This window comes from Poecilia mexicana, unplaced genomic scaffold (genome assembly GCF_051168715.1).
Source record: "Poecilia mexicana isolate PSO_F unplaced genomic scaffold, ASM5116871v1 scaffold_5, whole genome shotgun sequence".
Classification (NCBI taxonomy): Eukaryota; Metazoa; Chordata; class Actinopteri; order Cyprinodontiformes; family Poeciliidae; genus Poecilia; species Poecilia mexicana.
In genome coordinates, this window is record NW_028263374.1 from 30,460,791 (window position 1) to 30,486,525 (window position 25,735).

Genomic DNA, 25,735 nt, shown 5'->3' on the forward strand with positions numbered 1-25,735 from the left:
TTAAAGAATTCCGGACCTTGTCGACCTTCCCTTCAGGACACATCCATCAGCTGCGTTTCTGCTGCTGAAGCTCACGCTCTGCCTGCAGACGTTTGCAACAAAGCTCAGGTTTACAGTCCGTTTCTAATCAAGAGAGCGGGCAAGGAGGATGGGACCAGAACCAGAACCTGCGGAGGATAACGCTCCCAGCAGACTCTGGAGTCTGGAGTTTCTCCCTGAAACCTTCAGCAGCCAGCAGGATGTTGACTGATTCTCAGTTATCTGATCTGGTTTTTATGAATTTTGAGTATAAATCTAGCAGCAGGCTGTTTGCTGCTTAGCGAACAGATTCCTGAACTGATCCGGATGAACGGATCCGGATGAACGGATCATGATGACGTCGAACACTTCGCCACCGGAGCCTTTGTTCCTTCAGTTGTTCCTGAGATAAAAACTGCATGTCAGCAGGTTCCCGTGACCTTTAACCTGTTAAATGCTGACATGTGAAGAAAGCACAGCCTTCAAAGTTCATCATCTTTTAATGTGTGAAGAATAAACCAAAATCCAGAATCACTGAGTAAAAATGTTCAACATGATCCATCAGTTCAGCGGCAGAGAAGCTGAAGCTTTTAAACTCCATCATCTGCTCCACCTCCACCTCCAGCTGCTCTGAGTCAAACCAGCCTGTTCCCCTCCTGGCCTGTGGGGGCGCTGCACCAAGAACCACTGAAGGAAACGACACAAAAACCTCTGAAGACACTGAGAGCAACTTCCTTCTTCACCAGATGGAAACAAGATGGAGGCGTCAGATTTTAGCGGTTGGAGGATTTCTCTTTAGGCTAAAGACCAGGAGCCATTTCTGCTGCTAGTGCTAGGCTAGCACGTTAGCTTTGGTTGGATTTACCCAGAATGCCCTGCGCTGTAGTTCACTTCCTGCTTTTGGAGCGGTCTCTGGTCCGCTTGGCTTTCACATTCAAACTGAACCAGACCGAGGTTTGGAGGACCAGAGTTTGATTATGCATTCAAAAGCAGGAAGTGGATTACAGCGCAGGGCATTCTGGGTAACTGAAACAGGCATGCTAGTCTAGCGCTAGCGGAAGAAATGGTTTGTAGTCTTTTACCAAGAACAAAATAGAAATGATTCAGAGGTTGTGAGAAGAACCGGACCGGTCGAACATCTCTTCTGTCCCATCTGGTCCATAAGTTTTCATCCAGATGAAGCTTTTTGAAGCTTCAGAGATCAGACAGCTTTTCTCCTCCAGTCCTTTCTAACAGCCTTGTCGGTTTAAATGATCAGTCTGTGGTCGTTCTTTGGCTCGATGTAATATTTAACATGTCGATCCTTTGAGGTGGGATTCAGCTGCTCAGGACCTGATGATGACGGCGGGGAAACCGAGGCTGCTCTCTGTGAATGGGAACTCTGTGGCAGAGAAACTGCTGCTGAAGCTGATTTTATGAATTCATCAGCAGAGGTTTTATATCCAATTAAGCTTTATTTGAAGCGCTGCTAAAATGTAGAGGGGCATAAAGTATGAAACTGCTGCGGGTCTGAAGAAGAGGCAGTGGGAGGAGCTAAAAAGTTCTGGCAGATTCTCAGAAAAACCCGATTTCTAACTGGGATGTCGGAACCAGGCGGGTTCTGCTGGAGGGAAGCGGTTCGGAACCGTCCAGAGGAGAAGCAGAACACATTCAGTGGGTGAAGAGGAGGAGGCAGCAGCCTGTGGGAGGAGTCATTGAGAAAATGCTGGGCTCTGCCCTCCTCCTCCTCCTCCTTCTCCTCCGGGTGGAAAGCAGCGGACATTTGCGTGGAGCTCCGCCGGGGATCGGGACTCTGGCTGCCGTGGAGGCTGCTGAGCTCCGATATCCGCTGTCCTTCAGCTGGTTTCAGGAAAAACGCCGTTTTTCATGAGATTCCGGAACATCCAGCTGATCCCCTCCCTCTAGTTCCTGAGGAAGATTCTGCTGCTTTGTTCGCGTTCTGGTCCCGGTGCTGGTTCGGAGACCTCTGGATTGATTGAGGAGCGCTGCTGCTGCTAACTTTGGAGCAGCCTGTCAGGAGGAGGAGGAGGAGGGACCGAGGAGATCTGACACCGAGCACAGAGCTATATCTGTCCGCCGGAGCCGCACACGGAGCGCCGCCACCGCGGGGGACAGGAGGGCTTATCCGGGGAGGAATTTCACGGTCAGTCTCCCTTCCTTCCTTTCTCGCTTCCTTGTTTTTCCCCTTCTTTTTCTCAGCTGTTTTCCTCCGCTGTCTGCGCACAGCAGCGGAGGCTCCCGGAGCTGCTGCAGCCGCCAGACGGAGCCCGGAGTCCGGGCAGAGCGCCTGCTGAGCCCCGCGGCTCCGTGGATACTCGCTCCAGCTTCGGTAGAAATTTTTTGTTTTTCGGTTTTGGAGGGTCTCTTGTCCGTGACACTATCCGGGCGGTCACGCGCTTCCACGCCGAACAGGTGCGTGATAGATGCGGGACGTACAGCGCCGCCCGGGCCTCTCGGGCTGTGATTTCCGGAGTTATTTTGGGCTCCTGAAGGCAGCAGACCCGGAGCTCCCGCAGCCTGCGGGGCTCGGTGACCTCACCGGTCCTCGCTCCATTTTCTGTCGTTCACGAACCCGGCGCGAGAGATAACGGCCCGGTAAGGGGCCGCGTGCGCGCACCGGGAGGGCGCGCGCCTCGTCCTGATTCCCCTCACGTTGGCTTTGCCATGGAGACGTTTGACAGCGAGGACACAGAGGGTCCACAAACCTCCGACAGTTTCCCTCCTGGGACACGATTCCTGCTGCCTTCAGGGACACCCGGACATGTGGACGTCCAGCCAGGGGTTCGGTCCTGATGTGACCCAGGAGGACCTGAACGTGTCCTTGGCCGCTTTCTGGGCCTCTCGGGTGTCCCAAGGAGGTTTTAGCTGCTGACCTTTGGGTTTGACCCCCTGACTGTCAGCTGAAAGTCTGAAGTCGCTCCAACACGTCCTGTAGTCTCCTGAAGTAATGAAACGGGAGTCTGTTTCTGAGGAATTGGGCCCCATAAGGGCCCCATGAGGGCCGTTCCCCTGTCTGAGGAATAAAGGTCCGCTTTCCTCTGTTGGGAGCCGAATCAATACTTTCTCAGTTCATCACAGTCGGTTCTGTTCTGGAGAGACACGGTGACGTAAATCACTGATCTGCTGCTCTGAGTGTGTGTGTGTGTGTGTGTGTGCGTGTGTGTGTGTGCGTGTGTGTGTATGTGTGTGCGTGTGTGTCCTCCCTCCAGAGAAAAGTGTGTGTTTTTCCTCGAGGCGATCCGGATCATGGTTCTACCGACCCCGGAGTCGTTCCAGGATAATTTGGACCAGAGAATTTTAGAAGTTTGAAACTAGTGAATTATTTTCTCCAATGACACCAATAATATTAATAAATTGATCAATAATTAATAAACGCTCCAGTAATATTTAATCTAATCCTGATTGGAGAGCAGAAAATGTTCCAGAACTTTAACTTTCCGGTTGTCCTGGTTTCTGGACCTGAAAACGAAGAACCTGGATCCGTTTGAACCCAACAGAACAAACTGATGGTGCATTCAAGGACTTCAGCAGTACCTGGAAATTTCAGCGATTTCTTTCTTCATCAGTTTTATTTTTACAACTAATAAAGCCAAAAGCTTTAATATGAAGCGAACTGGACTGATGGACCAGAACCAAAGGAAGTCCAGTTCTGGAGGTTAAAATCCTCTCTATGTTCTGATGCTCTCGGCTCGTTCTGATCATCAGTTTTGGACCGGTTCCGCTCTGGGTCGCGTTTCGGCTGTTTCTGACCTCCAGACAGTTGGATCTGCTGGATTAGAAAAACGACGTTTTGTTTCTGCAGCTTTTGGATAAAACTTAAAGATCCATCTTCCTCCAGGGAGGAGATGGGAGAAACGGTCTAGTCAAAGCATGAAGACGGTTGAGTTTGCTTTTTAATCAGATGGATTTGGTTTCTATTCAGGAAGAACCAGAAGGTCCAGAAAGCTTCCAGAACTTCTGGGTGGTTCTGCCTGCTTTGATGGAGGAAGTGACATCATCACTGGATTTTAGATCCTGAGTGACGGTTTGGACCCGAATCTTAATATGAAGCTGGTGGAACGAGCTCAGCATTAATTTACCTGAAACTGCCTGGTTCTGATTGGATCTCTGGTTCTGGTTCTGATTGGATCTCTGGTTCTGGTTCTGATTGGATCTCTGGTTCTGGTGCAGAGATCTGCTCCTCGTGTTCTGACCCGATGTTTTTTCCGCTCGCTGCTCGTTTTCTTCATGTTTTTTTAGCTTTTACAGAAAGATCTCTGTGTAGAGGTGGACTGTGGTGTGTGTGTGTGTGTGTGTGTGTCTATGTGTGTGTGTCTCTGTGTGTGTGTGTCTATGTGTGTGTGTGTGTGTGTGTCTCTGTGTGTGTGTGTGTCTATGTGTGTGTCTCTGTGTGTGTGTGTGTGTGTGTGTGTCTATGTGTGTGTGTGTGTGTGTGTGTCTCTGTGTGTCTGTGTGTGTGTCTATGTGTGTCTGTGTGTGTGTGTCTCTGTGTGTCTGTGTGTGTGTCTATGTGTGTGTGTGTGTGTGTGTCTCTGTGTGTCTGTGTGTGTGTCTATGTGTGTGTGTGTGTGTGTGTCTCTGTGTGTCTGTGTGTGTGTCTATGTGTGTGTGTGTGTGTGTGTCTCTGTGTGTCTGTGTGTGTGTCTCTGTGTGTCTGTGTGTGTGTGTCTATGTGTGTCTGTGTGTGTGTCTGTGTGTGTGTCTCTGTGTGTGTGTGTGTGTGTGTCTATGTGTGTGTCTCTGTGTGTGTGTGTCTATGTGTGTGTGTGTGTCTCTGTGTGTGTGTGTGTCTATGTGTGTGTCTCTGTGTGTGTGTGTGTGTGTGTCTATGTGTGTGTGTGTGTCTCTGTGTGTGTGTGTGTCTCTGTGTGTGTGTGTGTGTGTGTCTATGTGTGTGTGTGTGTGTGTGTGTCTCTGTGTGTCTGTGTGTGTGTCTCTGTGTGTCTGTGTGTGTGTCTCTGTGTGTGTGTGTGTGTGTGTGTCTGTGTGTGTGTGTGTGTGTGTGTGTCTATGTGTGTGTCTGTGTGTGTGTGTGTGTGTGTGTGTGTGTGTGTGTCTCTGTGTGTGTGTGTGTCTCTCTGTGTGTGTGTGTGTGTGTGTGTGTGTGTGTGTGTCTATGTGTCTGTCTCTCTGTGTGTGTGTCTATGTGTGTGTCTCTGTGTGTGTGTGTGTCTCTGTGTGTGTGTGTGTGTGTGTGTGTGTCTCTGTGTGTGTGTGTGTCTCTCTGTGTGTGTGTGTGTCTCTCTGTGTGTGTGTGTGTGTGTGTGTGTGTGTCTATGTGTCTGTCTCTCTGTGTGTGTGTCTGTGTGTGTGTGTGTGTGTGGTGTGTGTGTGTGTGTGTGTGTGTCTATGTGTGTGTCTCTGTGTGTGTGTGTGTGTGTGTGTGTGTGTCTCTGTGTGTGTGTGTCTCTGTGTGTGTGTGTGTGTGTCTATGTGTCTGTCTCTCTGTGTGTGTGTCTATGTGTCTGTCTCTCTGTGTGTGTGTCTCTGTGTGTGTCTCTGTGTGTGTGTGTCTCTGTGTGTGTGTGTGTGTGTCTATGTGTCTGTCTCTCTGTGTGTGTGTCTATGTGTCTGTCTCTCTGTGTGTGTGTCTCTGTGTGTGTCTCTGTGTGTGTGAGTACTGAGTGAAACGCGCAGAGCTCGGATCCGAGCCAGCAGGAGAACCTGGGCTCCTCTCAGCTCCTTCCTCCTGCTGGACGGTTTCTCCTCCATCAGCTGATCCCGGGTCTGTTCTCTATTGGTTCTGTTTTCTCCTCTGACGGGTCGGATCAGAACATCCCCGTCATATTCCTTAAACCAGTTGGATCACAGCTGATCATGAACCAGATCAGTTTTACTGGATCAGTGTAGAGCGGATCCTGGAGCCAGAATCTGATCGGTTGATCCCAACAGAAGGAATCTTGCAGACAGGATGGGTTCTGGACGGATCCGAACTAAACGGGCTTAGTTCATGTCACTGGAACTTCACAATATATCACAAATTTGCCATTTTATCTCAATTTGCAGAGAACTGCTTGGACTTGAGTAGATATTAGCTGCAGGGGAATGGATGTGTCAGTAGGGGTCAAAGGTCACCCCCACCTTAACACCTCTGTCTGTTGTAATAGTTAAAACACCAAATATACTTTAACATGCAGAGTGGAAACCATGGAAACCGCAGAAGCTAACAGCTGCAGTCCTCCATGTCGCTGCCCTTCGGGGTTCAGCCAATCAGCAGCAAGGAAATGAATGATGCTCCTAACCAGCCAATAGCGTGTCAGCTAGCTTAGCTCTGAGGTATTTCAGCTTCCCAAACTGCATTTTCTTCAGAATATCTTAGATTTGGCTGCTGTGAATGATTATTTTAGTAATCTATCGATTATTCTGACTGTTAATCAAATAAATGTTGTCCTGTTCTGTAGTCGCTACTTAAGTTACTAAAACAAATATACAAGACGAACTGCTAGTAAAAAACAATGCCGTTTCTTTTGATGCAGTAAAATGCAAAATGATTCAGACATCACTTTGTCTCAAGTCTTGTTCGTAGCGCATCAGATTCTCTGATTAAAGTTTAGAGTTTTTTGCCAGGAGCAGACAGTTGGCATTTAACAGCCCAGAAACACAGAACTAAATAGCAAAACTTCATTTAGTCAAGCCTCAACGAATTTTAAAAATCAAGGTCTCTGTTTTAGCCCTAATCTCTGATATGTGCTTTGCAAGAAAAAACAAATAGATGAATTTTCTGAAGCAGGCGGGGCTTCACTGAACCTCTAAGTATCGATTCAGGCGCTGCAGGAAGAAAACCAATAAAATCTTCTGCTGAAATCATTTAGAAACTAAAACTCTGCAGATGAAACGTTTCAGTAAAACCATTTTCAGTGAAACGCAGTTGAGCGTTAACTTTACTACCCATCATTTCCTGCAGGTGCAGCAGAAACAGGAAGTCTGTTAGAACCTGGAAGCTCCTCCAGATTTAAACCAAATGAAAATGTTTGGTGATGCGTTCAGGCAGAAAAACCTGAGTGTTCCTTGTGGGCCTGGCGGCGGACGGGTTGGTGTCGCTGTTCTGGGCCGTAATTAGTTCAGGGACATTAACTGCTGATTACTAGCTGCTTTTATTAGCGCCCTGCGCTGGCTGCCTAGCTTTCTGGACACCAAGCCAGACGGTTAACTGGTCAGCCATGACGGTATTCCCTCCGCCTGCCAGGAGCGGGAGACCCGGCCGGGACCGTTCTGGTCCCAGCAGGACGGGAAGCTGGATCTGGACCTGATGTCGGTTCTGTCGGCTGGTTAATCAGACGGTGGGATTTTCCTGGGATCTCCATGACAACAAAGCGGTAAACATCTGAGCGGCTCGTAAACTGTCTCCAGGAGTCGCCATGACGTCTGGCTGAGCCTCGGCGACGGGCCAACCGTGGCGTCCGCCTGCTCTGGTTGCCATGGGAACGGAGCCGCATGTGGAGGAATCCAGCTCCACCATCAACCCCAACCAGACAGGAGGGGTGCAGCCTAGGAGACTGACTGCAATGTCACACTGGTGCTCCGGTGCAGAACCGGAACCAGAACCTCCAGTTTGGTGAAGGACTTCCTGTTGGATGAAGAATGTACCCCAAGATCATAAAACCAGGTTTAAATTTATGGCAGGGAAAATAAATCAAAACCCATTCTGTAGATGTTTGTGTCACTGGAAGGTCCGGTTCTTCATGGACGGATTCTCCAAACGTCCCAAATTATCCACAAAAAGGATTTTATGTAATTCCAGCAAAATGTTAAAGATGAATCTGTTCTGATGATGCCGAGCAGAAAAATAGTTTCTACCAATGAATCTGCAGAAAACTCAGAGCAGATCTTCTGTCAGTGTGCAGCCATTTTAAAATAACACTGTGTGTGTGTGTGTGTGTGTGTGTGTGTGTGTGTGTGTGTGTGTGTGTGTGTGTGTGTGTGTGTGTGTGCGCGCGCGCGCGCGCGTGCGTGCGCCTGTGTTGACTTGGACAAACTGGGAGCCGCTGAAGCTTCGGTGGGAAACAAACACAGCCGGCCGAGGAAATGAGAGCTGAGAGGAGCCGACTTGTTAAATCTGACAGTCAAACAACAGTCGACCCACTTCACACACGCCCCGTGTGTGTGTGTGTGTGTGTGTGTGTGTGTGTGTGTGTGTGTGTGTGTGTGTGTGTGTGTGCGTGTGTTGACCCAAACAGGAGTGAAGCCTCAGGTTGCACAAACGCTGCAGGTGTGAACGAGTCAGCAGCTTTTTAAAATAGCAGCGGTCTGACTGATCCAGGATCAGCGCTGCTGCAAAGCTGAATATTCCCACTGTCCCTGAACGTCCCTCAACCTCAGCAGAAACCCTGGTCAGATTCAAACCACATCCAGTTTAATGTTATGGTTTCATCTGCTGCTGTAAACTGATTATTGGCATTTAAAACAAGAAGCTTTTCGCCGTTGATTATTGCAGGTTAAAAAGTTTTAGAAGCTAAAAAGGAGAAAAAGTTACAAAGTTAAAAAAACACAAATCAGAGAAACAACTTTTCCTAGAAATTCCTGATATTGATTATCTGAAACTGTTAATGGAGCTTTTATAAGTTCATTGTCATTATCAGTTATTGATTAATTGGTTATTCACCTGATGATCAGATCAGCTCCATGCTGACATGGTTTGGAGCCTGAAGGATTTCCAGCTGCAGGTTTATTGTTCTCTGCAAACTACAAAACGCCGATATTGACTTTTAGGCAACACAGTATATTTAATAAAGGAATTAACTTTAAGAAAATTGTATTTCAAATATTGCATAAAAAAGATGAGTGGTTAATGAAAAAATCTTCAGAATTTGACATTTTTATTATCTGAGTAATTTTCAGAATAATCAATAGGATAATTGATTACTGAAATAATCGTTTGTTGCAGCTCTGACATATGGGCTGATATTAATATCCATATCAGCCCATATTCTATATTATGTCGTAATTATCTAGATTTCCAATGAAAACATGACCACACACCTTCTCTGCTTCCTGTAAACACCCACAATCCTTTGCTGCATCACCATCATGTAAATAAAGATGAGTTATTAATATGAACAGTTTTCTGCTGCAACATCTGGATTCTGATTCGTTCAGCTGATTCAGTCTCTCGTTGTTCCAACGTCCAGCGGATCGAACGTTCTCTGAAACAAGGATCCGGTTCTCCAGAAGCTCCCGGCTCCGGTTGAAGAGCCGATAAAGCTCCAGGAAGTAAACACTCATGAAAGCTGCGCTCCAATCCCGTTTGCAGATTTGTGATCAGAATCAGGATGTCATGTATTCATCACCCTCAACAGTGCACACGTTCATCAGCACGTTTATTCCCGTCCCGTTCAGCTGTCAGTCATGTAGCAGGAGGCAGCGACAACCCGGAGCCGGATCCCGGAGCCGGGCTGTGTGAATGTGACGAGTTGATTTATTGGGCTGGAGGCTGCTGGGAGAAGACGGGGTTAATAGAAAGTGAGACAGCGAGGATGGAGGAGGAAACGACGGCTGGATGGATGCAGCAGGAGGGAGCGTCCGCTCAGGGCGACCCAGAGGACGGGGTGGGGGCGGTTACATGCAGCACAGCTTTACAGGGCGATAAGGCAAACAGATGGCACGCCCAGATCCCGCTGCTAGCCACACAACGGCTTCAAAGGGCCGCCAGAGATCCTGATCTCTGCAGCTGCCAGTTTCCAGTTCAACACCCAGGAAACGAGTCTGATGTTAGAGCCTGGAGCATCGAGATGGAGCAGCAGGGAGCTGACAAACGGCGGCCATGTTGGTTCAAGACAGAGGAGCAGGGAGCTGACAAACGGCGGCCATGTTGGTTCAAGACAGAGCAGCAGGGAGCTGATGAACGGCGGCCATGTTGGTCCTTCATGGATGATTCCTCCACAGGTTTTGTCGTTCAGCTCCACCTGGATGATGATGAGGTGTTTGGATCTCTGTGAGGGGTCAAAGGTCAACTCTAAAGTTGACCTCTACCTGTTCTTGTTCAGGATTTCCAGATTTTTCTCCTTATTACTCCTGAATTTTTTTCATAGATCAGATCTAAAGTATGAAAGAAACTGAAGCTTGAAGCTGGAATGGCTCAGAGCGTTGCTCCCTGACTCGCTATTGGTTGCTGTTTGCAAGCAGCCAATCGAAGCGCGTTGCTCGTTTTCTTTACTGCTGATTGGCTGGAGATGTGGAAGATCGTAGCAGTTAGCTTCTGTTGCAGCGCTGGGACAGCTGAATGAATATTGAGCTACATTTGGTGTTTGAACTATTAAAAATGGCAGGTAGAGCTGCACTAACGACTTATTCTGATGATTAATTGGATAATAAATTGCTAGTTAGATTTGGAGAGGTTATTTCTAATTTTATAACTTCATGATTAACATCTTTTTGAAACACTCTGTGGTTCTGACTTCATTAATAAATGACTAACTGAAGTTTGTTTCCAGGTCAGGAACACAGCTACTGCCCTCAGGTCAGAGGTCAGATCGGGAAGATTTACTGACGAACCGGGTCTAAAAAAGTCCCGACCAGCCAGGTTCTGGATGACACCATCCCAGTCAGGACGGAATAACAGAAACGATCCAGAGAAAGTGTGTGTGCGTGTGTGTAACGCAGTAGCAGATCGCTGCTGAAGGTGTGTCTGCAGCTGATTGGTTGGTTCTGCTCTGGTATTTCTCCCTGTGCTCAGAGAGGCGGGCAGGTGAGATGAGAATTGATGACCTGCATCAGCAGGGAGGATGGGATGAGATGCCCATCACTGCAGAGCCAACACACACACACACACACACACACACACACACACACACATCTGTTTGGAGGCACAGTGTTCCAGAGCATCTCGGTTTCTGACAGCAGAGCCAGGTCGGACCGGTTTGTCCTGACTGGTCAGGTTATTCATATTGGATGTTTATTAGCATTTTGTCCTCTCTGCATGTCAGTAGAGGACAGAAATATCACTTTTATGGTTTTACAACAACCATGAATCATTTTTCTAATTTGAGCTCATTTTTAAAAATGGGCCATAATGCATTAGCATTTCCATGTAAATATATGAAATTAACACCAAATAGATCCTTTCCATCTCTGGTCCTGTTAGCTGGCTGATGCTTATCATGTTCAATAATAATATTTTACAGAATCAGGATTTGCAGCATTCTGTGTGAGATGAGACGAATATTAGGAGGATAATAGTTGAGTGAGACGCTGTGGATGAATCTGTGCCAGTGAGTCAAAGTTGTGGTTCTAAAACGGGACGGCCGGTTGGAGGCTCCCACCCGCACGCCTCCTCTGTCTGAATGAGTCACAGAGTAAAAATAAAAACCCAAACCCGGTCCGCCGTGCAGATGATGAGAAATGAAACGCCTTTCACCGAACGCGTTTGACCTCTGAGGATATTTCTGTCTGGCGTGGAGCGCAGAGCCGCTGCAGTCCGTTTGAACCAAAACCCTGAGCCGTCGCCATGGAAACCAATATTTACAACATCAGCGCCTCACAGGACTGCTGCGTTTAGGACGGTCGCTGTCCCTTTACGAAGCTCAGCCAATGTTTTCACCGCCGGCTGAACCAAACGATTCCAATGTTTTTAGTCTCCAAAAGATCAAATCTGACAAAAACTTGAATATGTGGAAAATCTGGACATGAACAAAATGAAAATCATAAAAACAAAAATAGAATCACTGTGAAGATCCAGTTAAAGTTTCCAACAGGAAGGTGAAGAAAATAAAAACAGCTGTGAGAAAAGTTACAGGTCAAACTGGGGGAGTGTGTGTGTGTGTGTGTGTGTGTGTGTTTTTCTGTGTGTGTGTGTGTGTGTGTGTGTGTGTGTGTGTGTTGTTTCCCAGCTGTCACTTTCAGTCAGCAGCAGCTGGAAGCAGCTGTCGCTCACACACATCTAAACACACGTGACCTGCTGCTGCCACCTGTCAGGGTCCATCATGTCTGAGCTGGTGGTCCGGTTTGACCACACACACACACACACACACACACACACACACACACACACACACACACACACGTTTGTTTTGCTATCTTTGTGGGGACTTTCCATTGACTTCCATTCATTTCTACAGCCTAAACCTGACCTTTACCCTTTTCCTAACCCTAACCATCACATACCTAACCCTAACCCTAACCAACCAAAACTCAATTCATACCTTAGCCCTAACTCTGACCCCTGACCCAAAAACAGGGTTTCCCCTCGTGGGGACCTGAGCCTGGTCCCCACAACGTAGCATATGTCAGGAAAATCATCCCCACAAGGTATTACAAACAAACACACACACACACACACACGCTAAGCTGCTCATACTTTTTGTTCCAGAATAATAGAAACTAATCCAGGAACCTTTAAATCTCTTTTGCTGCCTTTTGTTCTCCTGAAGCTCTTCAGGCTGAATCAGTTTAAATGTGAACAACGGTTCGCTCGGCGGTTCTGGTTCTGGTTCCAGCCCAGGTTCCGTCTGGTCAGTTCACATCGGACTGGGTTTTTACTCTGACTGACTTTCTTGTTCATCATTTGAGTTATTAATGTTCTGAGGAGCTGAGAATATTCATGTCCAGTGGATCGAGGCTGTAATCCCTTTAAACTCGTTTTCAGAACCGACCCATGATCAGGTTCTGTGAAGGAAAGTGATCCAGACTAAAAGCTTTTTCCACCCTGAACGGCAGACATGTCAAACATTTTAATAACATTAGTTTCATTTTGCTGGCTTTGTGGTCACGTTGCCATGGTTACGCCTGGGATGGCTTCAGGAGGAACAAGCTGAGATTCAGAAAACTAAGCATCTTTTCTGAACTTTCACATGAAACAGAAAGTTAGAGAGTAAGATTTTAATTTAGAATAATCTGTTACTACATGCTGTCGTTATTTATTAAAGATGAAGCTGAGATTAAAAAGAGCAGACAGACATCGTTAAAGCGGGAGGAACGATCTGCTCTTCTAGTTTGTTTCAGTCATTTGGCTGCATATAATGTCCAGCCTTAGTAATGATCCTACTTTTAGTTTTTACTTTAAGAAATCTTTTTATCTAACATCCAGCAGCAGGTAGGGGAGGGGCAGCAGATTCTCAGGATGTTTCCCTCCTAGTGGTCCGGTCGACCCGGTTCTACTGGAACCAGAACATCTGCTCCACCTCCAGCTGCTGTGGTTCTGAGTCAAACCAGCCTGTTCCCCTCCTGGCCTGTGGGGGCGCTGCACCAAGAACCACTGAAGGAAACGACACAAAAACCTCTGAAGACACTGAGAGCAACTTCCTTCTTCACCAGATGGAAACAAGATGGAGGCGTCAGATTTTAGCGGTTGGAGGATTTCTCTTTAGGCTAAAGACCAGGAGCCATTTCTGCTGCTAGTGCTAGGCTAGCACGTTAGCTTTGGTTGGATTTACCCAGAATGCCCTGTGCTGTAGTCCACTTCCTGCTGGTGGAGTGGTTTCCGGTCTGCTTGGCCTTCACATTCAAACCAACCAGAGTTTATAGGCAGACGGACTGGAGTCGGGTGAAAGCGGACTGAACAGGACCGGTGTGAATGCTGCTGCTTCACCGTTTTATAACAGAAACTTTAGTTTCCAGGATTTCACCTGGATTTCACCTGGATTTCACCAGGAGCCTCCAGGTGAGCCCATGCCTGCAGAGTCGTTGACTGTTTGGTTCTGGTTTTGGAGGTTCAGTAAAGTGTCAGATGAGCTGTTTGGACGTTCTGCTGTCGACTGATCTCTGCAGATTTAGCCGGTGTGGATTGGACTGAGGGAGAAGCTCAGAATGTAATCAGAGGTTCTTCAGCAGTAATTATGTCTCGGCCCTCCCTGTGGGACGCCTTCATGTTTCATTTCTGCAGCAGTTGCATCGTTATAATGAAAAGAGTCTCAACATTTCCCCTTATGAGCTGTTAGCATCCTCTCTGTCACACACACACACACACACACACACACACACACACACACACTGAAAAGCTCTGATCAAAGTGGACGCATGTTTGGCTGCGTTTGCAGCAGAACCATAATTCCCATGATTCCCTCCTGCTGCTTTCCTTCTTACGGCTGTTTATTTGTTTTGGGCCTCGCCTCAAATTAAATCCTCATTTAGGAGAAGCTGCTGAGCGCCGAGGGGCCCGAGGGGCCGGGGCTCCTGAGTCCATCCCGATGATGTTTTCAGACCGCTGGATGGCGGGACGCCCCGACCTCGGTGAAGGTCGGGTTAGGGCTGGGCTGATGTGCCGGTTCAGTCCGGATGTCTGGCGCTCGGTGGGGCCTGTTTTCCACTCAGGATGATTCCACAGATAGAGATCTTGTTTGTGGAGATGAGGCGTTCCAGGCGCCGCAGGTCGTCTGCTTGTGTAACTCCGGAGCTGTCATCCGTCCTGCTCCGTGTTTATGGAAGCGGGAGGTCGGACGCCGCTCCGCCTCCTGCCACCGATCCGCTTCCCGCCGGGCTTCATGTTTTCATCGAGGCGTGACCCGACAGAGCTTCACCTCTGGAGTTCCTGCTGTCCCGACGTTCCTGAACTCGCCCTGCTTCCAGCAGGCTGCGGAGGAGCGGCCGGAAACGGCCGCCTGCAGATGTTCCGGTCAGCTGGATCTGCAGATGTTGTTGTTTCTGAAGGTTCTGTTGAAGTGACTCCCACCTCTCGGATCAGAACTCATCTGAGCTCCAGATCCCATAAAGTTTCTAGTTTCCATCTGAAACCTGTCAGGAAGTCGGATGTTTTGATGGAAAACCATTTTCAGTTCAGTTTTCTCACGTTGTTTTGGTCCAGTTTCTCCAAACCGTCTCTCTGCCGGCGTCGCCATGAAGACACGTCTGGAGAGTCCGACAGTCCGGATCCGGCCCATCAGCGGTTCCCTCCCGTTCCTCAGCCGGGGTTCTGGACTCTGATCATGATGTCTCTGCATGGATGTTGCTCCACTAGTGCTGTCTTCACAGGCAGGCCCACAGCATGACGCAGCCTCTGTCCTGTCCACTCTCTCCTGGATTATCAGTTATTTCTGATTGGGGAAAATCGTCTCTGATCAGATTTTTAATTTTCAGTTGATGATAAACTCTGTCAATAACATCAATATAATAAAACGCGAGTTTCAGTTTTGGAGCAGTCATTGCTGTGAAGTTGGTGATTCAGGAATCGTAAACATTGATCTGTCAGCCTGAGTTTTCTCTTTGTTCATCCTTTAAATCCTAATCGCCTCTTTTCATGCATCTCCGTGTTTTGTCCTGTAAAGTCCAGTAAATCCTGGTTCCTCCATGTTTGACCTACTTTGCTGCAGGAAGGGCTCTGACTCACTGCTGCTTTCATCTGAAACCTGGTTTAAATGTTCTGCAGTAATCCTGTCTTTAGGTTCGGGAAACGCGGCTGGCTGCTGAAACAAAGCCCAGTTGGACTTCCTCCTCCGCTCAACATGCTTTTTAATTCATTGGAAGAGTTTCAGTGTCGGCATGGCGCTGGCTCTGCCTGCCACCTTATGTTCACACATATGGCCCGGCGTAGCGGCAGCTAGCGGCGGCTCGGCCTTGGACTAGACGGTGGATTTGCTCGGTGATTGATTGCTTTTCTGGCAGCGGATCATTGTGCGGCTCGCCGTCCTGTTCCAACTGCAGCCGAGCTAATTACAGGAGTAATTAAGAGCGGGAGCGCAGATTAATCTGAATTCAGTTGAAGGATTTTTGGAGGAGCGCAGATTGTTTGCTCAGAGGTCACAGCTTTGAAAATCCCTCCATAAGGATCCGATAACGAGGTCGGACCCGACACAAAGACTCGGAACAATCCGGACTTCTTCCCTCCAACCGCAGCAGTAATCTGTTTACGCTGAACACCGCCACCGTGTCTAATCTGAGTGCTGAACATCTAAATCTCATTGTAAAGGTAAACGGTGTAATCCTGCTTCCCTCCAGAGGAAACGCGTCGCTCTCTGCTGGCGGCCAGCAGTCCATTAATAGAGGCGTCAGCTGCGACTGCGGTGAGGACCGGCCCGGTTCTGATGCCCGTCCGATTGGCCCCCATGTGGGGACGCTGTCACTATAATTGGCCCCTGAGTGGTTTTCGCTGCGTTTCATTGGCTGCTGGGGGAAATTCCAGCTGCAGATTCCAGTTCAGGTTCAGACAGGAACTTTCACACCTTCTGGATCCAGTTTGTCTGAAACGGGCTCCGCTGGGGCCCGGTTCTCATCTCAGCCATCCACCGCTCATGTCTGAGACGCGCTGACGTCTCTTTGCTTCTTTGTTGGTTTATTTTGATGAGGATCAGAAGCAGAACCTCCTGCTGGGATTAAAACTTCCTTCCAGGTAAAGTTCCGACATGCTGAGCCGTTTCGGGTTTTCTGAAGGACTAACTAAACCCAAATCGGGTTCTAAATGACTCCTTAAGGGTTCGGTCATTACGACTCTGTGCAGACTTTCACCAATTTGTTTTGTTCTGCGGGATTTTAATAACTTTGAGGTTTTTCTGTGCAGAATGATGATCTGAATTCTGTCCTCAGGTCTTTGCTGCTGTTGCTCCAGTGTTTCTCCACCATGTGACGGTGAAGGATCTTTCTGTTCTTCAGGTTTCAGTGCGGACACCGAGCCGATCGCTGCCAGAACGATTATTGATTATATGAGATTAGTATTGATTATATGTGAGATTAACCAGAAATGTTCTTTAACATGCACTCACACCAGTCTCACAGCTGAACCTTTAAAAACGCGATAGTCAAACTTGTGGTTCAGATTTTTGAGTTTGGCTTTGAGGCTGTTCGAACCCATCAGCGCCGAAACTTTTCTACGTTTTTTACGTTGGAGCCAGAATCTCTGAAAACGGCCTTCATGGACGGAAATGTTGAACTGGATGAGTTCAGGCCAGAACATGTCTGTGGTTCTGCCAGACTGGGTTACTTCCTGTAAGCTCACATCCAGACAGTGAGTCAGAGGTTCTGCTTCCGGGTTGATGTTGGTTCTGTTTGGACTCCAGGTTTCCACTTGTAGGATCCTCCGGGTCGGACGGTGATCCAGAACAGGGAGCGTTTTCATCAGGTTTCTCTTTCGCTGCAGCCTGGTTTAAACAGTAAAGATGATCCGATTATTTCTGTTTGAAATGCTGCTGGATCAAAGTTTGATCAGACGGCAGCCGCTCGTCCTTCACCTGAAACGCTTTTCATGAACATTTCTCCAGAACGTTCTCTCAGGTCCGGTCCGGTTCTTGCTCCTGTGTTCAGATTAATGGTTTTTGTTGCAGTCTGTCGTTTCGTGGGGCTGCGCCTCCCGACACGCAGGGCATTCTGGGAGCTGGAGCGGCTCCGACCCTGATGACACCTGGACGGACTGCTGGCTGTTTCTGTGTTTGTGACAGAAGTGGTGATTAATCCGGGTCACATGGCTGTAATTATTATTTGGGTCGATGTTGTGTGGCTGTTGGTATGCGGAGACCCAGACTGGGTCGCGCTTTGATGCGGCGCCAGGCAGCAGCTGCCCTGTCATTCACACCAAATAGGAAATGCATCTGCAGCTTTCTATCTTTAGATGCTCTCAGCAGTTTTCACATAGTGTTCTGAACCCGACCCGCTCCCTCTGGCCCAGTCCAAGCACCGCTCGCCAGCAGAGACCCTGACCGGCCGCATCGCAGTTGCTTTTTAAAAATAGAGCAGAGCCTCTTTCACATTAAACTCACAAACCCGACACATAGAATAACTCCTTAAAGGTCAGAGTGACCCAGCAGGACCGACAGGTTCTGGTTAAAACCCAGTGTTGGTTCTGGTTCTGCTGGCGAGAACAACTCCTGGACTGAAGAGTTGAGCTTTAATACAGGCTCTCATGATACTCCGTGGGGACCTGCCGTCCTCCTGCTGCGTGTATGGAGCCACTCAGCAGGGTTTCTGCTCAGGCCTGGTCCAAACCCGCCACCCTGACCTGCATCCACACCTCAGAACCGATTCAGAATCTGGCTGTAATCAAACTCTTGCTACAGCAGCAGCAGCACCTGTTGCTACATATTAGCTTTTATCACCTGGCAGCACAAAGCTGAACCCAGGATTCCTGTTAGCATCTGTTAGCATCTGTTAGCATCTGTTAGCATCTGTTAGAGGTTAAAGTTTTATCAGATGTCAGTGAGGCTCAATGTGTTCTGTTGCTACTTATTTCATTTTATAATATTTGCTAAACATTTTCAGTATTTTGTGGTATTTATTCTGACAGTGACAAAACTTAATCAGAGCCTCATAATCACAGATTATAAACCCCAAACATTTTCTGATGTATTAAAGGTTGATGGTCCTGGAAAAGCACAGCTCAGGTTTTGTCACATCAGAGTTTATGGTGACTAGAAATCATAAATCTGACCTGCATTATTTTTATGGCAACAGGAAATAACATAGAATAGATTAATAATTAAGTTTATTGTCCCAGAGTGGAGACATTAAAGATAAATGGAAGCGTCTGTATTCACACTAAGGTTTTAATAAGGTGCCACTAATTTACAATTAGGGTAAAACTGTAAAATATTAATATTGTAGTTATTAAAAATTGCATATTCAGAACAAGAGAAATTTGTGCAGCTGATTAGAATAATTTAGGAAAATGTTCACAACATGCAGCGTGTTGGTGCATAAAAACAACCGACTGTTTACCTCCGTCTGTCTGATCCGTCTCACACACACACACACACACACACACTCCCTCATCTCCAAGCCTTTCGTCGCCTAATGGCCGCTGGTTTGTGTCTGATGAGTAAAACTGGATCAGGAAGAAGTGAGCAAACGAGCAGAGCAGCAGGATGAAACGCCGGCTGGAGAACGGCGTGGATATAAAGTTTTCTCAGAGAAACCCACCAGAGTGAGGCTACACCTGGACTTCTAGATGATGGAAAAGTGTTTTTAGCAGCTTTAAAGCATTAAAAGCAAAGTTTGGTCCGGAGGTGGGCGGTGGGCTCCTGCTCCACCTGGGAGGCGGCGTGTTGTTGCCAGGAAACTCCTGCAGAGAATCCACTTTCTCTGACGGGACAAAGTGGAATCACAGCGGGACGCTCCCTCTTTCCCATCCGTTTTCTCTGCTTTCTTTCACTCTTTCTGAGGCCTTTTGTTCCAACACACACTCAGTCAGGAGGGGTCTGAGTTCAGGCCTGCAGCACACACCTCCACACACTCGGTTTGACCTCTCACAATGGAGAAGGCATGCATTCATTAGGACTCCCCCAGAAACCCGGCTGGTCGGTTATTGTTGGTTAAGTCACCTTCACCTCCCCCTCCTTCATCTCTCCATCTTTCATCCTTTCATCCTTTATTCCCAAACCGGAGCTGAACTAATCAGATTACTCCCTGCGCTCCGGTGCAGGATGGGTTTCTATCGGCCAGATTTGAGGTTTGAATGGGTTTGAGGTTCTTCATCGTCCGCTCACCGCTCGTCTTTCTCTCCTTCCAGATCTCCGACCCACTCGGCCCGATGGGACCGCCGGCGCTCTGAGGAAGAGGAGAGCGGAGGACAAAAGGAGGCGGGGGGTTTGGAAGGACGGATTTGGTGGATTGGTTGGGGGTGCATGCTCCCCCTGCGGCCCGCCCCTCCTTCATCATCATCATCCTCCTTCCCGCTGCTCTCTGCTTCACCGTCAGGCAGACAAAAGGCCCAGAATGTGCAGTGAGGGCGGTGTGGGCTGGCTGAGGGGGGTCAGAGGTCACGGCGGGACTCTGCCCAGGACTAGAGTCTGGCTGCTGGTGCTGCTGCTCGCCGCCGCGGGCTGGACGCCGCCTGCGGCCCGCGCCGAGCTGGAGCTGGACATGCTGGGAGGACTGGTGCTGCTGGAGGCGGGCGGCGACGGCGAGGAGCTGGGCGGCGACCTGGAGGCCTCCATGCACTCCTCGCTGCTGCAGGACTTCCAGGAAGCGATGGACAGCCGGCGGGCCGCGGAGCCTGGCAGCGTGGCGGCGAGCCGGCAGGAAGCTGCCGCGCCCTCAGCTTTCCCAGACTCCTCGGCGGCGGTGGGCCGCGTTTTCCAGATCAAGGTGCCAAACAAGATGGAGGATGTTCACCTGGGAGACATCGTCAAGGTGAGTCGGCTCAAAGCAGCTTACAGAGCAGGAGGTTAAGCTGCTGATCCTGGACTCTGTCGTCGGGTCGATTCCCAGTCAGACGGCCCGGAGAGGCAACACCCTAAAAATCTCACCAAGTCATTTTGGTTCTGCACAGACTCGACAGTTTTCCATGAGTGAAATAATCTGCCAGTGGAATTAGAACTTTTTCATTAATATTAAGGAATTTATCATTTAGAACAAAACTCTACATGTTGCTGAAATGCTTGTGAGTTTCGTCTTATTTCAAGTGAACTGAGATATTTAGACCAGAATGACTTGGTAAGGTTTTGTGTTTTTGCAGTGCGCGATCAGCAGCTTGTCACCATCAGGCTGTGAATGAAGCTTTGGATCCTCTGGACTTGATAAACGCTGCACAGCGACAGACCACTGATGGTACGATGACCCATAACGATGAGTTCAGGGACTGCTGGGGGAGCTGCTCATAGAAGAACCTCTCAGGAGAGGAAGGAGATCAATCAGAGTCCAAGAGGAGCCTCTTTGTCTTGGCCGTTGGACCCGTTGGACCCGACGCTGGGTGGGTTCCCGTCGTTCATCAGCAGGTCCTGGAGGGAGAGGCTGCTGACCCTCTCCATCTTCCTGTGGGGGAACCATGAAGTTCCCGGACTTGAAGAGGTTCTTGGCCTTAGTTCTCCATTCAGAGCTGTGCTGATCTCCGTTCCTCTGAGGCAGAACCGGGCCGGTCCCTGGAACCGGTGGATGAAACTTCTCCACTCAGGAACTTGGAGAATCATCCGTCTGAAAACCTGCCGCAGGAATCGGCGCTCTGTGGTCCTTCACAGGAATATTTCATCTGTAATCGCAGCTCATTTTCCAAAATAGCCGATTTTCTCTAATGAAATCTCAGAGGAGACGTTAAGGTCCCGTCTCCTGCCTGTCCTCCGTCACCTGCAGCTGCAGCACAACCCCCAGCTCTGATTGTCCTAACTCCTGCCGTTGGTTTCCTCGGTTACCTCGTCTGTCCTGCTGTTCCCTTTTCATCACCACAAACACACACACACACACACACACACCAACCATCTTCCCTCCATCGCTGCTTTTATCTCTCCAGTCCCATCCCTCTCTCACTCTGTCACATCAGATCACATCAGTGTTATTGAACAGTAGCTTGCACTTTTAGCTGCTTTAATGAAGCTCACCACACACACACACACACACACACACTCTCTCTCTCTCTCTGTGGGGAACGCTGTTTGTCTCAGAAAACGTCCCATCAGCAGCAGGAGGCTCTGAAAGTTTCTGCTTGGTTTTGTTGTCCTGCCACTCATCCTTCATTCCGGGGGGCGGGGGGTCGCTAAGCTAACCCTCTGCTGGGGGGGGCAGGGGTATGAGGGGGTTTGGACAAAAGGAGGAGGAGAGGCTGGAGGCCCTTCAGGAAGGTCTCTGTGTGTTTGGGGAAAACATGGAAGGTTACAGGTTAGATTCCCCGTCCTGATGAGGAGAGCTGGGAGTTTGTTCTCCTTTTTATTTTTCCTTCCACACCCTCTCCCCCCCCCCTCTTCCTCAGCTTTTATTGCTCGTCCTGCACCCTCCCTCTGAACCTCTTCCTTCCCCCCCAGTTGTTCTGGAAGGTCGGCGGTGCCGAGGGTTTCAGAGGAAAAGGCCAAATCAATTTCTCAGCTAAGTGTTGCTCTCAGACCAACCTGGGGGGCGGGGTCCGCCTGCAGGACGCCCGTCCCGCCTGCATCCTCACCCTCCGCTGACAGTGAATGCATCGCCGTTTATCCGGTCATACGGAGCTTTCCTGTTCATCACCTGCAGCTTCCATCAGGTTTCAGCTACAAAACATCAAACTGCTTTTGTACGATCGTTCCTGCTACTAGTTTAATGTGACCGCAGTCAGACTTCTGCTCTGTTTACGGCAGTAAAGATGGCCGCTGCAGCGCTCTGTTTGTGACAGTTATTCAGCTGGAGTTTATTTGGTGGTGTCAGAGTAAAGGGAATCAGACAGTCTGTGGTTTCAGTGGGATTAAACTTGGAAGCCTATAGCCCTGCTGTTAGCTTAGCAGCCCTGCTGTTAGCTTAGCAGCCCTGCTGTTAGCTTAGCAGACTGCAACTCTTTTTATCAGGTGGTCAGGAGAAACATTTCATGGTCGGGATGGGTTTGGTTCTGATCCAAACTTCAAACCTTTTCCTCTCATTAAGTTCAGATTTCCTGACAAACAGAACCACGATCTGGTCTGAGATGTTCTGTTGGACCTTTAAACGCTGCAGAGGAAGCTGGTCCTCCTCATCCCGGCGGTCCATTTGAGTTCCAGGGAACCGGTTCTGAAACAGTCAGTGTTTTTATATTTTGCATTTTATTTTACATTTCACACCTGGACCTAAAAAAGTTCACCAGGATTTAACTAGGACCCTCAGAAGCCACTACAACCTGCTCAGTTTATCAGTTTTTTTCCATCTCCAATTTTCTGTTTAGATTTTCTTTTTCTGTGAACATTTTCCCCCCTGCTGGGATCTCACTGCGGTTCCTCCAGAACCCGTCGCTCGGTTCTCCGGGTCTTTAATTGTCGTCTCTCTGCTGCTCTGCATCTCAAGCCGTCGTGTTTTTCCAGCGAAGCTCCGCAGCCTGACTGGCAGGACAGGAGCGGAAAACTGGAGAACTGGGCGGAGATAAAACCCAGCAGAACATATGAGTCAGCCGGGCCGGGCCGGGCCGGGCATTGCAGCACGCTGCCATGAGGTTACTGCCGCCGCAGCGCTGGCGGCCATGTTGCTATATAATTAAACATACAGCAGCAGATGGACTCGCATGTTCCTGATTATTTTCTTCCACATTCATTCATGATTCAGCTGGTTCTGGAAACCATTACTGGTTCTGGTTCTGGTCTCTGATGTTCATCATTCGGTCCTGATCCGGGCCGCAGGTTTACCCTGCTGGTGTTTCCCTCTGGAACCACAGAGATGCATGTTTGGTTCTGATCCAACGGGAGGAGGTTCTACAGAACCACGTTTGGTTCTGATCCAATGGGAGGAGGTTCTACAGAACCACGTTTGGTTCTGATCCAAGGGGAGGAGGTTCTACAGAACCACGTTTGGTGGTTATAGAATCTGGACTGACTGTAGAAATCGTTCAGGGATAATAATTCCCCCCATCAGAGCAGGAGGAAGTGTTGCCATGACGATGAGGTGAGTCCAACTAGGTGGTCCACTATCGGTTTTGCTCAGCTCTCAGAAGGTCCCACCAGAGCCCTTCAGTCAGTGTGAGGTCTGGACTTTGACTAGGCCACAGCAGTACCTGGAGTTTTTCGATCTGCTGCTGCGTTTAGGATCATGGTTCTGTTGGTGAAACTGGATCAAACAGTTCCAAACTGGAACTTTGAACTCGGTGAAGATCGCGTCCGGCTCGGTCTTCCCGGGAATTCAGAACCAAAATGAGTCCAAATGTTTTCCTTCAACATTTGCCGAATTCATCCTCTTCATTTTTGGAGTTTCCTCTTGTTTTGGTGCTTCATGAGAACCTTCCAGAACCGGCTGCTTGATGACGTCACAACGTCCCGTCATTCCAAAATGGAGACCGACAAACGGTGGATTTGTTTTATCATTTTATATTTGAAAATTGATTTTGGGACTTTTTATGTTGATTCTGAATCGCAGAAAATGAGAATTGGGGATAAATTTCGAGTCTCACCCCTAATGTAAATGTTCCTGTTCTGACCCGGTTCGGGTCGTCATGCGAACCGGTCTGTAAACTCTGAGGCTTTTTGGGTGTGAACTGTCCCAGCCGCGCTCTGATTGGACCGTGGGAATCTGACCCTTCTTCCTCTTCCTCAGGCTGCCTTCGCCCTCACATCTTCACCACTTCAGCTTCTCGTCTCTCATTATCCCCATCAGTGTGTTTAAGATTTAATGGTTGGTGTTGGAGCTGCAGCTCGTTAGCTGGATAAAGATAGCATCTGTTTTATTCCGCTGCAAACGCAGCGAGCCTGCGAGGCAGCGCTCAGGGAAAAGTCTGCCATCTCTCCGCTTCCCAGCAGAAATCACGATCAGTTTGGATCTGACCGGGATCTGACCCAAAGCTGCGTCTTTAATCCCGAATCATGATCATTATTGTTGTTAATATTATTATTATTGATATCATTGTTATTTTTGGGGTTCTTGCTCCCAGTTTTGCTGTCGGCCACCGTAGCTTATTGTTCTGTTTATGGTTTATGACTAACGCTAAACATTCAGTCATAAATCAAAACATGCAGATACAAAAGTAAAATTTCTCCTGGTGAAGAAAATAGTTTTTACTTGATCCTCCATTCATTTCTCCAGACAGAACCGCCGGTCCCGTTTGGACCTCCATTACTCATCCTGTCCATCAGAACCATCATTCAGAACTTAAACCTGGACTTTCACCGACCCAGTTATGATTCCACTCCCATTTTTTCCCCAATCCCAGTTTAACGAGCATTTTGAGCAGGTAACAACGTCACCGATCAAATTTTGGATATTTTAATTAGGCAGTGATTCTTGAGAATAGGGACAAAATGGGTTTTAATTTTCCCATATTTTTTTTTTTTTAATTTCTCAACGTTATGTATGCAAATATGACAAATAATGTTTAGAAAATATGAAGATGCTAAGGTACAGGCTCCCAGTTGCGAATTTTTTAAAAAAAATTACATTTTTAATCGACCTGACCCAAAACTTTGTCATCACCATCTGACAAAAATAAATCTAAAATGATTTTTAAAATACCCCATTAGTGATATTTTTACTCAATTTACAGACAAATGCTTCTCAAGAAATAAAATAAATATTATTTAAAATAAAAAACAAGAAAAAGTCCATCTGATGGAGTTGACAGTGCATGACGGAGTTGACACAGAACTGAAGGTGGTGACAAACTAGTGAGTAAAATAAAAACTTGGTACATGTGAAGTAATGCAATTCATGTAAGATACATTAAAATGAATTAGTTGCACAATTAAGTGAGATTTGACAACAATTTCACTGAAAGAGTCAGAAAAACTCTGACGGAGTTGACATCTGACGGAGTTGACGAAATGCCAAACTACCTCAATTTATATGATGTTATTCTGAAGGAGGCCATATTGTAGCTCGTCAGGTCCATGAAATCTTTACAGTTTACCAAAATTAAGCTTTTATTTCGCAAAATTTCATCAAAGTTTTGTAAATTGTTAGTTATGGAGTTGACACATCATGGTTGTGACAAACAACTTAGGAATAAAACAGAAGAAAAAACTAAAGAATAACTGAAGCTAACCGGAGCTAACTAGCCCTCCTAGCAAAGGAAGAGAAAAGACGACGTCATGGGGTCCTCAGAAGTTCTGGTGCCCCCCAATAATGCCTGATTTTTTTACATTCTTTTCATTTCTGACGGTGTTGATAAAAACTAAGGACAAATTTCAACGGAGTTGGAAAATATCTAAAAATTATTTTTAATTCAATTTATCGATACTTTTATAATTATTTATATGACTACTTATACTTAATTGTCATAATATATAATTTTAGTATTTCTTTAATTGTTTTAAACTATAAGAATGTGTTGAGTTCTGCTCCTGGACAAGGGCTTTTACAGGCATCATCCACCGACTACAATGTTTAAAATAAAAAAATATTCAGCAAAAAAAAGAAAAATATACATTGTTGTGCTCACATGACCCAGGTTAGTTTAGTTAGATATTTGAAAAAAATATATTTTGTGTATATTTTATTCAAATTTCATGCTTTATCCATA

At 47.7% G+C, this 25,735-nt stretch overlaps 1 protein-coding gene across 1 annotated transcript in view; it reads left to right on the forward strand.

Annotated features, from left to right (window-relative positions):
- Positions 1-1,518: 1,518 nt before the first annotated feature.
- The window catches only part of dag1 (dystroglycan 1), a 35,274-nt gene continuing 11,057 nt past the window's right edge, over positions 1,519-25,735 (forward strand). Inside the window, exons 1-2 of the mRNA XM_015006866.2 lie at positions 1,519-2,161; positions 19,379-20,001. Coding sequence (XP_014862352.1) covers positions 19,585-20,001 — 417 coding nt within the window. The 5' untranslated portion in view covers positions 1,519-2,161; positions 19,379-19,584. The remainder of the gene's footprint in view (positions 2,162-19,378; positions 20,002-25,735) is intronic.